This window comes from Nothobranchius furzeri, chromosome 10 (assembly GCF_043380555.1).
Source record: "Nothobranchius furzeri strain GRZ-AD chromosome 10, NfurGRZ-RIMD1, whole genome shotgun sequence".
In the NCBI taxonomy this organism is placed as follows: Eukaryota; Metazoa; Chordata; class Actinopteri; order Cyprinodontiformes; family Nothobranchiidae; genus Nothobranchius; species Nothobranchius furzeri.
Window position 1 is genome coordinate 65,314,762 of NC_091750.1, and position 15,522 is coordinate 65,330,283.

Sequence of the window (15,522 nt, forward strand, 5' to 3'; positions counted from 1 at the left end):
TGATTTCTCAGACCTTACATTTAATAATAAAAATGAGTTTTCAAGTATTACTCCAGCTTGATCTTCCATATTTTCCGCTGCACCCTCTGAGTGGTCCTTGGTGCTTCTGTGTAGTGTTACACGTCTAGCATTACAAATCCTAGGAAGTGGATGATGGTAATTTACTTGCATTTAATTAATTCTCTAATCTGTTTTAACAGAAAACTCACAAAATTACATTAAATTCCAGTTTTCTTTTTAAACCAAAACACCTTTGAGGTTTTTCCAACCAAATTATGAATCAAGACACTAAATAATTGTGTTTTTGTGTCTTTTATGGTTTGAACACAAACATTCGGACAAGTTCAGTCACCATGATCAAAAGAACATTTCTAAAAGTTGAGTTGTTTTAAAGATAAGAAGGAAAGAGACTCCTATGATGGAGAGGAAGCCTGCTCCACCCAACCCAGCTTCAGCATATTTGTGAAATGTATAAAAACAGCAGATCATTTGTTTTTATCTCTAAGTATTCAGTCTGTTCCACCATCAAACCCTCACAGTGCCCTGCTTTGGACAGATCGTCGTCTTTTTGCATCCTCCAAAGTAAATCCAAACTCAGAGCACTACGTTCCTCCTAAGCAGTTCCAGGTATTTCACGTTGGGAAAAATCCCGAATTTACTGTCAAAAAACAATAAACCTGTCCATTTGTCTTAAGGTAAAGATAAAGATCTCTTCTAAAGTCAACCAATGTGGATGTCTCTTCTAAAGTCAACCAATGTGGATGTCACTTCCAGGTGGGAGCACGGTTAGGCCGGGCACTGCGAGGTGGCGGGGGTCCAGTTTGGGCACGAAGCCTTTAAAGTTCATGGAAGCTTGAGTTCCAAACACGTCGAGCAATTCCCGGTTCATCAGAGCAAATCTACGCAGACACAGGAAATGATCCGTAAATGATATAAAGAAGTGCACGAGTCTTGTTTTCACGTCTAGCGCTCATACCTGCCCTTCGTTAGACGCAGCAGGAACTTCCAGTATGAAGGCCTGAGGTTCTGCACTTCCATCACCGCCTGTGTGAACACGAGTCAAATACAAACTCAGCAGGGAGGGAGAACAACCAGTCAGAAGCTTTCAATGCTAGGAACTGTAACCGTTACTTACAGCCTGAAAACAGATCGCTGTAGAGACGGCATAAATGAGCGTGTCTGCATGGGGAAAGTAAGGAAAGTGGCCGGCCTCGATGCCCTTGAAGTACATGGTCTGAGGAGAGAGAAAACTTGCAGTTACTGATAAAATGTTCCACGCAGATGAGCTGAAGTCCATCTGGAGATTGGTTTAACTCCATAAGTTTCTATCAACGTGTCTGTTTTACACAGACTTGAGCAAACTCAGAGACGGGCCTTAATGTCATAAAGTCTGTTTTTATGATGTGAAGACTGTATTTACCAAGGATCAGAGTGCAGATAGGGTTTGTCCTGTTCTCAGCAGTAAAACAGTTCCTTACGTTTTATTCTCACAAGTTGGATGACGCCGATGTAGCCAGGGCCTTGATACAAGTGGCAGTAAACCAACAAACGGCTAGTGCTAGGCTAAAGCAGCTCTAAAGAGGTCAAATGCAACAAACTGGTTCAAGATGAGCACTTGGTTCAAAGTCAGCATTTAATCCCAAACAGAACCATCACCCATTGGTTAGCAATCATTTAAAACTTTAGGATATATATGAAAGGCCTCTCAAGACTGAAGAATTACAGTTTCATGACCCACAGGCATGCTAAATGTCATCAGATCTACCTTTAGGGCTAGTGTGGATTACCCACTTCAACATCTGCACAGATAAATCCTGATTTACTGAACTATGCATGGATCCAAGCTTATTTCCTATCCTCCATTTAAGCGTGCAAACAGATAACAAATGTGCCCTGCATGTGTCCTTTTCTCTGCAAAATTAAAAATCATGTCTATAAACACAAGAACGAAGAGAACCTTTACTGACAAAACTATTGGAAGAACGCTGTGAAACTGCAGGTTCATCAGAAAACATGGCCTCACTCTCCTGAATCACAGACTAGCAATAGTGCTGGAATGATGCGGATCAGTGGGAGTTCATTTTAGGACAAATAAAATGAATTCACATCCCACCAACCACGCTGCACGCTAGAATTAAAGGTTCGTTTGCTGGCCTGCTGGCACAGTCCCAACAGGATTGTCCTGGAAAACAAAAGCGGCTGTCGAGTTGGTCTCATTTTGGAGCAGAACATGGTCCTCTCTAAACATCTCAGAGAAGGCACAGCAGCGCCTCTTCTTTCTCAGGAGTCTGAAAAGATTTGGCATGAGCCGCCGCATCCTCAGGACCTTCTATCGCTGTGCCATTGAGAGCATCCTCACTGGATGCATCTCCACCTGGTATGGCAACAGCACCGCTTACAACTGCAAAGCTCTCCAGAGAGTAGTGCGGTGTGCAGAAAGGACTATTGGAGGTGAGCTTCCCTCCCTCCAAGACATCTACAGGAAGCGGTGCCTGAGGAAAGCGGCGAGGATCATCAAGGACTCAAGTCACCCCAGCCATGAACTGTTCAGACTACTTCCATCAGGAAGGAGGTTCTGCAGCATCCGGTCCAGAACCAGCAGACTGAGAGACAGCTTTTTCCATCAGGCCATCAGACTGCTGAACACTTCGCAGACACCTCACCCTCACTACTGAAACTCCAACATTACACACTCCATACTGTGCATTAATGCCACTGTTTTGCACATACCATCCACTGTACATTTTATATCTCTTATTTTATTGTTTACTTTATTCAATGGTTAAATATGTATATACACATTATACACACACTCAAATGCACACATGTAGAAAAATAAAAAATAAAATACTTAGCACACACATTTAGGAATGTATATACCTTACATACTATGTATATTATTACTTAGATTAGCCATTTTTATACTTTGTTTTTACGTTATTGTATTTTGCACAACTGTTGCTGTGAAGCTCGCACACAAGAATTTCACTCGCATGTACTGTACCAGTGTACCTGAACACGTGACGTGACAATAAAAGCGATTTGATTTGATTTGATTTGAAACCCTCTGTACATCAGGCCCTTGAATGCACTCCTCAGAGCAGCCAGTGAGTTTGTCTGATAGCATGTGATCACTCTGTAGAAAACGTTTCTGTTCTTGAGGCATGTCTAAATCAGCAACACCCGTTTCTATGACTCAATCTAGAAACATCCTTCGAGTTGATAACTTACCTCCACCAGCTTTGAGAAGAGATACATGGTTATAGACGTGCTTTTGTAGAAGAACATCGAGATCCCAGCCAGGAAGCCTTGAAAAACAAGAGAGATTAAAACCATTTTATTTTGAAACTCTACTGGAAGACTACCAGTTCTTACCAGCTATCAGCGCATGGAGCTCATCGTCGATGTTGCGTACCCAGCGCAACAAGCAGCTGGTTCCCTGAGAGAGGAAGGAACACAAAGTGCCATTCGCTTCGAGATGTGGCGAGATGGGTGGACCAATGATGAATCACAAAAGCAACGGCTGTACCTTATAAATACTGACAAAAGAGCCGAGGAAGGCCGCCAGCTGGAAGTTCTCCTTGTTGTAGAAGACAGAGGGAAGCCGTGAAGGTTTGGAGAACATCTGTCTGAATGCTGAGGGCACTTTCAGACAACACTGGATCAGATAACCAACACTGAACATCCTGACGAACCCCTAGAAGGAATAAAAGACAAATGCCGGTTATTAAAGCGTTATAAACTATCTGAGTACCGTAAATCTATTAGAGAGCACAAATATTAACATGAAGGAATGGGTCTTTACTTTAACGCAGTAGGAAATGCAGTTGTCTTGGTAATGTTTACAGCATCTGTGTCTTGGACCACGTTTGCATCTGGATTATAAAAAATAAATATATAAAAACAGTATATTATTACTGGGCGCCTCTTTCCACCAGCTGGTGTTCGTTTGTACGGATGTGCGTTTTCCCTCACAGTGTTTTCAGCAGCCCTCTGGTGTAAGTGATCAGAGCTGTCCTCCTTAGGCTGAGTCTTTCTTCTGCCGAAGCCTCCAAATGCTCAGGGGGACTCGTCACGGCAGCGTCTGACGTGTTCGGATGAGATGGAATCTCTTCTTTCCCAATAATGAATCTGTGACAGGAAACGCACCCCTATCTGTAAGAACATTTAAACACTTCAGGCAATCTCAATTAAAGGGTTATTTGGACTATTTTGAAGCATGATTGGGTATAAATTACAAATATTTATATTACTCATCTTCCTGAGCAGATTCACTTTAGAGAAAGCTGCATCTCTGAACCGAAGCTTTTCAAACAAAGCTATTTAAATAAAGTGCATTTGTAAATATCTGCAAACAAATACAGATCTATGTCATAATGGTCAAAATATCCCTTTAAAGCATTAACAGGAACAGGGTTGACTTACTTTAATGCAGAAAATGCAAAGCCTTTGAGACCATCATTACTCCTGCAAAATAAAATCACATTTATTTGAAACTTTTACTTGTTTTAAAGGGTAATAATGGCCGCAGCGCTCTAACCTGAAGAGGAACATGAAGACTGATGCAGTTATGGAGAACAAAAGCACCTAAAGGGAGGAGCAAAACCAGGTTCATGGACAAACATCCAGTCATAAGAGGTCAGATCATATCGATATCTTACGCTGAGATAATGCAAAAAAAAATGTTATGGTTGCGTTTCATTTGAAAGCAGCAGCTATGACATCATACTTGGCAATGGTGGTCTACACTGAGGCTTACCTCGCCATGTTTGATAGGTCTGATGAAACCTCGTGTCACTGCCATGCGGAACAAAGTCTCACTGGCCTAACAAAAAAAATTTTATGAACAAATTACATAAACTCTGTGAGGCAAAAGCTGAAGGAAAATAAGACATTTTCTAATTAAAAGACCTACAAGATTTGCCATGTATATCGTCAGCAGTCCTCTCCTGGTTGGGGTGAAGAAAAAAGAGAAAAACCACACACATTCAAAATGATTCAAGAATAAATGATGAGATGAAAACTATTTAAGATATAAAATAACTCGCCTGCTTTTGCGCTCTAGGAGGATGGCGAGGTAGGAGGCAGGCAGAGCAGCGCCAAACCCAGAGGACCAGGAGTAGAACCCTCCAAACAGTTTCCTAAAGCAACATAAAAGGAAATATACTTCAAAAGAGCACTTGAGCTTTTAGACCAACTTTATTGGATTTTATTTAGGAAGGGATGGGGTGTTTAAATGTTACAATGCTTCACTTGTGTGTCCTGCACTGTGAGATTAATGAAACACAATCCAGGAACTTAGTCTTATCTCTTAACTGGCCAGCGTTGTGTATTTGCCACCTACTAACCTGAGAATGCAAAAGAAAACAATGTAAAGACCTCCATTGGCCGTCAGGAAAGACGTAGACTGCAGGATCTCAGGGAGAAGCCTTTTTAAATAGTAGTCCTTCTTCTTCCTCCGAAGAACGGCTGCTATCTGCAACAATAACTGAAGCTTTGAAACATGCTGCACCTCAGTGATCAAAAGCTTCAGCTAATATTAAGTGATGCTCATGATCAGAAGTTGAGTCCAGCTCCAGTAAATGTTATAAAAACTCCCAACAGAGACAGATTTTAATGGGACTTTTAGTTTTGTGATGCTTCAGACTCACGTAATCCAAAACCACCATCTTAGATGGGACTAATCTGCATTTATGGTGGGATAACAGCAACTTTTCTCACCTACATTGTGGTGGTTTGTTCAACAAAAATGGGATCAAATGTTAGAACAGTGTGTAAACAAAAGTGCACAAAAACATCTTACGTGCACAATAAAATGAAAACTTTGTGTGTCACCATTAAAGAGCAAGTCACCCCCAAATTAGTGTTGTCAAAAAAATCGATACCTAGATATAAATCGATACTAAAAGTGGTATCTAAATTAGATATTCCATCCCTGTGGTATCGATATTATGGACTATTATACACAGCCTTCTTCAAGTACACCGACACGCACGACAGCCAGATGCCGTAAAGCAGCCTCCGCCTCCCAGACAAACAGAAGAAGACGCCGCATGGCTACATTGCAATTTCCCACGCGAGTTGTCTCCGATCCAAGTTTTGTCTGCCAAATAAATAAACAAAAACATAAACAGCGAATTTGGGAGGCGCTTCACAGCCCAACTTAATTAGCATACCAAGTCCGACACGTAGTTGTAAATTCACGCTTATGTGCTTAAAGGAAAACTCCCGTTTATTGCAACCCGGACTTAATTTCTAGCATGCAGTACGTTTGTTTACTCACGCTGACAACTTTGGTGCTACTTGGATTCCCCGGGGTATTTAGATCCATCGGCGAATCGCCGTCAGTGTATATCCATATAACGGGTGCGGACGGGCACCCATGGTGCAGCCTCGAAATAAGACATTATCTGCACCAAAACATCTCAATGTCGAAAGGTTTTGTTAGGAATCATTACCATGATTCCCCTGTTCGTTTGGAGCGAGTGGGATTTCTAGGCGTGAACAGACTAGCTGCGGCTAATCTAACCGGCGCTTTTAATGACGTTACTGCCGTGCGCCAATCTGTTTTTATTAAGATTACCGGTAGATGTACCTTTGTCCTACTGTGGAGAAATTCATTTTCTCCCTTTATTGACCAACAGAGTTGTTCAAAAGTACAGAACAAAACATACGGCATTACATCTTATGACAAAAATGCTACTTAGAGTTGAAGTTGCAAAACATCACTCTGCAAATAGTGTATATATACCGGTAGTGAGACAATTCATGATTTAAAGTGTTAACTTTCGCCAGTTTTTGTATGCACGTTTTAAAAAATGCTGATACTTGAAAGGTTTAAGCACTTTATACACTTAATTCTTAACATTTAATTTTTGCAATATAAATTGAGGAATGTTATTTTTTGAATAAACTTGTTCAATAAATTGGTGTTTTTAAGTAGTATCGAAATCGAGTAGAGTTTTTTCAAGTATCGAATCGAGTTTGAAATTTTAGTATCGTGACAACCCTACCCCAAATAAACTTTTTTTTGCTGATAAACTAAAGAAACGAGTGTCTAATCGTGCTGCAGACACGTGTCGTCAATAATTTGGCACTTCAGTGCATCTTAATTAAAATTTAAATATTCTGCCTAAAACTGGCAGTGTTGTGCCGTTGTCAGGTAAAAACTCTGCACTGTATTTGAATTTAAATCTGCCATCGCTATTGGCTAAGAGGTATGCTATGATGTAAACTGGTACATTATGATGTCACAATGCTGTCGTGAGCCTGTGGCTATGTCTCAATTCAGGGTCTGCATCCTTCGTCGGCCGGATTCGTCGGCCGGTTATGTCACAGCGCCGCGACTAGGCCTGTCCCAATTCGAAGACTCCTTCAAATGCGGTCGACGAATCTGGCCTTCTTTTCGCCTGAATGAAGGATGGGTCCGGTGTATCCATCAGTGGTTTACATTTCCCAAGATGCCTTGCGGGCCGGACGGCAGATTTTTTAAAAACAATGGCGGACAGTGAAGCGGGAGCTATCGGAGAGGATTGCGCATATAAATGTCAGTATAAACTTGAAAACTGTTAGGTTAAGGACTTTTTGTGATACACAAATGTTATTTTAGTTTGAAATGTTACAGTAAAAGTGCTTGTATTGCGGTCTCGGCTCGTATGTTCGGCCGCTCGGTGTCGTACTTCTCCCGCTAAGTTTTCCCCCTAATTTTAATAGGAGTTTGTATTTTAGAGACAAAAGAGAAAACCAGGGAATTTATTAAGCTTAGTGCGAAGATGGACCACGTGATCACTGGAGCAAAGTATTCGGTGGCTGTGGCATGGAGGTACAATAACATCTCATATTTTAAAAACTCGTTTGAGTTTAGTTTTTTCTGTGAAAACATGAAAGGAAAAACCCGTTGTCCTCTTTTCTCTTCCCGTTTCTTTTCTTACATGTTTGTTAAGACAATTCTGGAGAAAATGGGCATCCAGGGGAAGGTGACAGCGATGACCAGCTTCTGGAGCTGATCAGGGAGGACATGAGGCTGCAGAGGGAGGCAGAGCAGCAGAGGGCACAGGAGAGAAGGGAGAATTTTGACAGCTTTTTACTTTGCTAGAAAAAATGGTTAAAACATGTACATATAAAATAAATATATAAATAAAATCAGTTCTGCATTAAACTCTTGAATTTTATTTTTGTTTACAAATGAGAATTGTTTAATATTACAGGGTATCCGCTGGGTCTTGAAAAGTCTTAAAAGGTGATAAATCGGTTTTGGTCAAATTAAAACCCTTAGAAAGTATTAAAAACTATTATCACATCTTTGCTCAGGCTCAGCTTGTCGAAAGTATTTTCTCTGAATTAGCTCTCCAACAGTCAAGGAAATGATTAAAAAGCTAAATAAAACTTTGAGCTCCATCGTTTAAAGTTCCTTCTCCCTTCTGCTCAGCGGTTCCACGGTTGCTAGGCGACGGAATGTTCGCCGAGGGAGTGGCGGTAATTCATGAAGGCTAGGCCTGTCCAAATTTACAGCCGCTAACATCCGGTCAACTCGGCCGACGGAGGACCCAGCCCACGTCGGCCGAGTAGGCTGAGTCCTTCGAAGGATGCAGATCCTGAATTGAGACACAGCCTGTGTGTGTGTGTGTGTGTGTGTGTGTGTGTATTGTAGGGTACTGCTGCTCCAGCTAGACCTTTCAGCGGCTTTTGATACGGTCGATCACCATATTTTACTGGATCGGCTTGGGTCTTGGGTTTGGGTGACGGGGGTGGCGCATAAATGGTTCCGCTCCTACCCATCAAGCCGTTCCATCTCAGTAAAGATTGGTGACTGTGCATCCTCCTGTCTTCCACTGCCTTGGGGGGTGCCACAAGGTTCTGTTCTTGGGCCATTGCTGTTTTCTATCTACCTTCTGCCTCTGGGCAATATCCTGAATCAGCATGGCCTGAGCTATCATATTTACGCTGATGACTGTCAACTATACATAGAAATGGATGAGAAGAATGCGGGCTCGAATTTGGCTGCATGTTTAGATGACGTGAAGGGCTGGCTGGCATCCAACTTCTTAAAGTTAAACGAAAAGAAGTCTGAGTTTATTGTTCTTGACCGCCGCAACCACCATGGCTCTCACCCTGTTTGTGACCTTTTAACCCTCAACCCCAAACAGTGTGTGACAAGTCTCGGGGTCATGCTGGACGCTGGACTCACAAAGGCCCCACAGATAAACTCCGTAGTGAGGTCTTGCTTTTATCAGCTTCGCCGCCTTACTCGCCTCAGACGAATCCTGAAACGGAGGCATTTGGAGTCAGTCATCCATGCCTTCATTACCTCTCGCTTGGACTACGCAAATGCCCTCCTAGTTGGTGTTCCGGTATCCGCCCTGAATTGGCTGCAGGTCATCCAGAACGCTGCTGCCAGGTTCTTGACGAGTACACACCGACGTAGCCATATTACCCCTGTCCTCGCACATCTTCACTGGCTCCCTGTCATTTTCAGAGTGCAGTTTAAGTTACTGGCCTTTGTATTTAAAGCTCTCAATGACCTGGCACCTCCCTATCTCTCTGACCTGCTCACTCCATATGTGCCCACGCGCATGTTGAGGTCGGCTGACCTTTTGCTGCTGTGCGCACCGCGGATGCGATTCAAATCACGGGGTGAACGAGCATTTGTCCATGCTGCCCCAAAGCTATGGAACACATTGCCCATTGGAGTTCGGCAGGCTCCATCTCTGGCGGTTTTTAAATCTCGTTTAAAGACCCAATTTACGCTTTGGCTTTTAGACAGTGACTCGTTTTAGTGTTTTATTGTATCATTGTTTTAATGTGTTCTTAGTATTTATCATGTTTTATCTGCTTTTGATTGGGATTTTTATCCTCTGTTTTAGTTCTTTTGTGCAGCACTTTGGGCAGCTCCCATGCTGCGTTTTAAATGTGCTATATAAATAAACTATGCTACGCTATTTGTTAGCAGCTCCGCCTTCTCGGTCTGACAGGCATTTCTTGCATTTTTCAAACATGAAGTGGGAGAGGAGTTAGACTCTGGTAGGGGTTGACTTGCTCTTTAACTTTAGTTTGGGTTCCAAAATGTTGCTTTTAGAGTTTATTCATCATTCATAAAATTAACTTTTTTTAGCAATTATGTTGGCTGGGGTTTAGCCTCTTATCAGGTACATTATTTCCCCGAGTCTGTTAACCAAATATTTCATTATGTGATGGGACAGACAGATCAGGAATGGTCCCATCTCAGTAAAGAGGCAGGTGGCTCGCATTGGACGGATAGCAGAGCGGGGCGAGCCTCCAGCAGGACATCTCTTGTGCGGCACCTCAGGTGCTAGTGTGTGTTGAGACTCAAACTACAAGCTGCGATTAGTGGAGCTGCATATGCTGTTACAGTGTCAAACTGCACCCTGGTACTCCTAGTCAGATATCTGCCCGTGTGTGTGTGGCGACCATATTAAGGCTGATCTGATTCAGCCGCGCTACGACCTGTGGCTGCCCGTCTGGTTTGCCCGAGAGCCGCTATTCCATCCGACTTTGCCCGCCAGGGTGGCGTTGTTGCAATCTGGTTGTTCCTAATTTATTTACATCGCTAGCTCATACTTGCCACAATTACATCATTTTGAACAAACCGGTGCATAACAGCAGCTGCGTCCCAATTTTAAAATCAGATTTGCACCTAGAGACCAGGTGGAATATGTGGTTGTTTATATAACTGAATTGCATGAAAAATATGCTAATGAAGCACTGCTGTTAACTTGCTGCGAGGTAAACCCTCCTGCTGCCCTTATCACGGTGACCTTAGAAGCTGCGAGGTCAACACTAACCTCGTTGTGCTTTTCTCGATCTTAGACCCTGAGTTGTAGCATTAACTAAGCTTTCTCAGAGCCACAGCCTTTGGGTTAGCTAGTGAGCTTTAGCTAGCAGGACCAGCCTCTCGCGACTGTGGCTAAAGTCGTCTTACCAGGTAGAGAAGGGCGTATATTTTGAAGGAGACCTCCAGAGCCCCGCTGGTGACGTCCACAGCAGCTTGGACACATGACGGGTCCCAGGTGTGTCCGACTTCGTGACAGCTGTGTGGAATCTTGCTGAGAGCAGCCATGTCTGAAACAAACTGCAGGAGGGGCGGTGACGCGCTGACGTGCGCGGGCACAAGACACGGAGGGACGCAACGGGAACGTGTGCTGCGTTCATTTGCCACGGAAATCCAAAGTTAGAGTTGGAAAAGCGTCACTAAAATGACATAATTTGTTACGGTCACTCAGAAAAATGAAATCAGGAAATTGTTTTTAGATGTAACTGCAAATGTTGAGCTCAACCTTTAAAGTTTCGGTATTGTTTGGTGCTTGGGTTGCCTCGGGGGGTGGACTACTGGCGGTTGTGAGTGGGGCCCCTTGGGGGTCTTGGTGGTGGCCATGGGTCGCTGCCTGGCAGCTGCATTGCCCCTGGGCAGGCCTGGGGGGGGCCTCGGGGGGGGGGGGGTGATCTGGGCGGGGCCTTGGGGGTCGGGTCCTGACATGTATGCTGCCGGGAAGAAGGTGGGAACATGCAGCAGTGCCTGCCCCGTGTTCAGGGGCCTCAGGTAGACCTTGGCTCCTCTGCTGTCCCATCACAGGGGAGGGGGATGTCCAGGAGGGGGAGGACCCAACCTTACCTGTCCTATGTCTTATTTTTCTGGAAGTTGTGCAAATGCAGGGATGGGAGTAGCTGTTCTGCTGGGGTGGGGCTGGGTTGGTGCCCTCAGACTCTGTGAGGCTCTGTGATGCTGCTACTTTGGGCCCTGGCAAGATGGGCTGGGGCCTCCATGCAGGCATTTTGGCAACAGGGGTGCCTATTGGGGCCAGTGGGGGATCTGGCTCTCTGGAGGGTTTTAGTCCAATCAGCTATTCCTCCCCATCCCCACACATTTTTCTCCTCCTGCTCCCTCACATCATCACACAAACATGCACATAGGACCTTGGGGGGTAGACAAGTCAGGGAGTGCGGGTATGGATCCCATTTTCGCATTCCTGTGGCAACCTGCCCCTCAATTTTATTTGCACCTAAAACACTTCCACCAACGACATTCCACGCAAACACACTTAGGGCCTTGGGAGTGAGCACTTTCAACGGCATTTGGCAAGGGGATTTTTCAGCCTCATCCCGAATGCCAGTGCCCACTTCCAATTTTAAACTGCACTTAGATACTGATGGCTGTGGGTGCAAGTGGGGTGGGGTGGTGGCATCAGCTGGCGTAGGCAAGATGATGCCCACACTGACCGCTCACCACAGCCATGGAAATCACCTCATCAACACGCACTAACACTATACTGGAGCAGGCGGAGGGAAACTAGGGGTCTTAGCACACCTCTGTTGTCGCTTGGCTTCCTGGGGCTGGAGGCTAGTAGGCATATCTGGTCATCTGGTTGGGGTCTGGGGTGGTGGGTTGCTGTGCTCAGCGTTGGGCAGGGGAGCCTGCTCATCAGCACCCCAGCAGAAAGAAACTCTGGGAAACGGTAATGGTTGTACCCCATGTGCAGCAGTACCGGGACCAGAGTGAGTAGGGTGTGTATGGTGGGCGTGCGTTTTTGTAAGTCTTTGGTTGTATGTGTATGTGTGAGCATGAGGGAGGGAGTGTGTGACTGTGTCTGTGTATGACTGTAAATGTCAGGTGGGGCATTTGACTCCTCCCTTCTCCTGGGACTTCTTTTGATGCTATACATCTTCATCTCCCCTCTCCCTGCCACACCTGGTGTGGGGTGTGGTGCCTTTATCTGCCTGAGTGTTCGTGGCTCCCGGGTCAGGGGGTTTAAGATTTTTGGCCTCTGCCTGATTAATCCCGGGGGCTGCCTGGTGGGATCTGGGTCCCTGGGCTCTGCTGGGTCCGTGGCGGGGGTGGTCGCCCCTGGGTCCCAGGTCGCTGGGTTCCGGGATCGGCTGGCCAGCTACGGGGTGGGAGGCTGTGGGCGGGCCTGTGGGCTTGCCGCTGATGTCTCCCAGAACTCTGCTGGCTGCTGGTTGTGGCCCCCTGGGGCAATCCTCTGCGCCTTTCGAGGGGGGCGGGGGCTTTTCTGGTCGCAGTCTCCTTGGGGTCCCTGTGCTCTGGGGCAGCTCCTGGATCTCTGGGACTTGGAGCTCCCTCCATCTCCTACACATCTTTGGGGAGCAGATCTGTGGCCCCTCACACTCTATTGGACGCTCCTATAGAGAAACCTTACATGTACAGGCACGTGTACACACACAGGTGCTCACATGGTGCTCACATAAGTATGGACTTGGGCACGTTCAACACATGTCTTAAGGCTGTGGTTGGCACTAAATGCACTGTGATTTATTATCGTGTGATTGTTCAGTTAAACAATGTTGATTTTACATTTCTTCAATGTGGATCCCCACCTCCGCTCAACTCATCTGTGTGTTGTGGCAGTTACCCAACAAGACATCATCTTCTCTATAAGATATATAATGTTTTCTGAGTTTAAAATTTCTCTTTCAGTTTCGTCCTGAATAAGTTTGATTCTGAAACTGAAAGTTTAAAGATAAATCAAGCTGCTTGAGATTATGTGTGCAAGCTTTTTTGTTAAAAAAAAAATTATATACTGTTTTTACCCAACAATTTTTATTCTATGATGTTCACTCTAAAACAGCATTCACTCAGATTTGAAGAGCAAACAATTATTCTACTCTTTTTAGTACACCTGAGTTTTGATGTTGGAGATTTCCATTCACCGAAGCTCGTGAAATGTGAAACAGCTGGGCATGATGTCATTAAAACAAAAGATAACGTAATCAACTTTCACGTGACTGTTCTGAGGGCTAGAACATGTCTGAAGTCTTATGCTGATTGTATAAAACATCTTATCTGACATGCTATTGTTCTCACTGTCAGGATTATTGCGTTCTTAGTGCAGATTATTGTGGAAGCTGATTGAACAGATTAAAAGTTGCAATCAAAAAAACAGTTTGACTAGTGATGTACTTCTGTTTATTTTTCTCGGTTCCACTTGTCCCACCATGTGCTCGCAGATGATTACTGGATTTAAATGTTTCACTGCAGCCAAAACACAAACTCAGCAGGAAACTCATGATTTGATGTTTCTAGACACCCACAAACTCAGGAAAAGTACTCCTGAGGAGCATTTTGACATTGAGTTAAATGTTTAAAAGGCAACATGCCATTATGATGACATAAACGTGTATTCTGAAGGGGGAGGCATCATATCAATACAGGGTATAAATGGCACAGTGATCCTGCACTAGTGGAGCATTTAGTTTAGATTTCATCGTAATACTCTGGAACATTTTCATTTTGTCAAGCAAAATATGAGATAAATAAGTAAGACAGAGAAAGTAAATAAAACTTTGGAAAAAGTTTTAATCACCTCTAATTTCTTCACACATTTCTTCCAAAAAGCCAGACTTTCTAATAATGTTGTGTAATGGTTTTGGTCAAGTCTAAAGTTTTTTTTCTTTAGCTTTAAAATATTTTTTCCCCTGACTTTGGTTGCTGTGCTTCTCTAATCCATTTATTAAGCACAATACTTTATGCTTAAAACATTAAAATGGACAACTGAAGGACTATAAAGGGACAGCAGTAGCTCATCGGAAGGTTGCAGATTCAATCCTGGCTACCACCAGAGAACACTGCTGTTGTGCCCTTGGGCAGGCCTTGCATGCTGGTGGTGGTCAGAGGGACGAGTGGCACCAGTGTATGGTAGGCCGTCTCTGTCAGTGCACCCCACAGCAGCTGTGGCTACATCGTAGCTCATCCTCACCAGCGTGTGAATGTGTGTGTGAATGGGTGAATGACTGATTGTGTTGTGAAGCACCTTTGGGGGGTTGTAGAAACTTAAGAAGGAAATACACAAATAGAGGCCATTTATAACATAGGAATAATCTAGTGAAAAAACATGAACAGGATCTGGAAATTGTGTATTTAAGACAAAAAAAATCTGACAAAAACTGAAAAGAAATAAGAAATGCAGCATCCTGGAACCGGTCAACCTTTTAACCCCTTGGACAAGGGAGCTGCATAGTGGAAAAAATTCATGATGAATCTAAGGGCCCATCATTTAAATTTTAACAAAATTATCGTCGTCTTCCTCCGCTTATCCGGGTCCGGGTCGCGGGGGCAGCATCTCAACTAGGGAGCTTCAGACCGTTCTCTTCCCAGCCACCTCCACCAGTTCTTCCGGCAGGACCCCAAGGCGTTCCCGGACCAGATTGGAGATGTAACCTCTCCAACGTGTCCTGGGTCAACCCGAGGGCCTCCTACCGGCAGGACATGCCCGAAACACCTCTCCAGGGAGGTGTCCAGGAGGCATCCTGACCAGATGCCCAAACCACCTCAACTGACTCATTTCGATCCGGAGGAGCAGCGGTTCTACTCCGAGTCCCTCCCGAATGTCCGAGCTCCTCACCCTATCTCTAAGGCTGAGCCCGGCCACCCTATGGAGGAAACTCATTTCGGCCGCTTGTATTCGCGATCTCGTTCTTTCGATCATTACCCAAAGCTCATGACCATAGGTGAGGATTGGGACGTAGATCGACCGGTAAATTGAGAGCCTG

At 44.6% G+C, this 15,522-nt stretch overlaps 1 protein-coding gene across 1 annotated transcript; it reads right to left on the reverse strand.

The window, feature by feature from the left end:
- Nucleotides 1-296: 296 nt before the first annotated feature.
- Nucleotides 297-11,262, reverse strand: tmem135 (transmembrane protein 135). Its single transcript, XM_015961712.3, has 15 exons — nt 10,940-11,262; nt 5,349-5,476; nt 5,049-5,141; nt 4,916-4,949; nt 4,760-4,825; nt 4,541-4,587; nt 4,426-4,467; nt 3,976-4,131; nt 3,806-3,875; nt 3,530-3,697; nt 3,376-3,439; nt 3,232-3,308; nt 1,136-1,234; nt 977-1,044; nt 297-899 (listed from the first exon to the last, which is right to left on the reverse strand). Exons 1-15 carry the CDS (start codon nt 11,075-11,077, stop codon nt 749-751), a joined length of 1,401 nt encoding a protein of 466 aa, XP_015817198.3. The 5' UTR covers nt 11,078-11,262; the 3' UTR covers nt 297-748.
- Nucleotides 11,263-15,522: the final 4,260 nt, after the last annotated feature.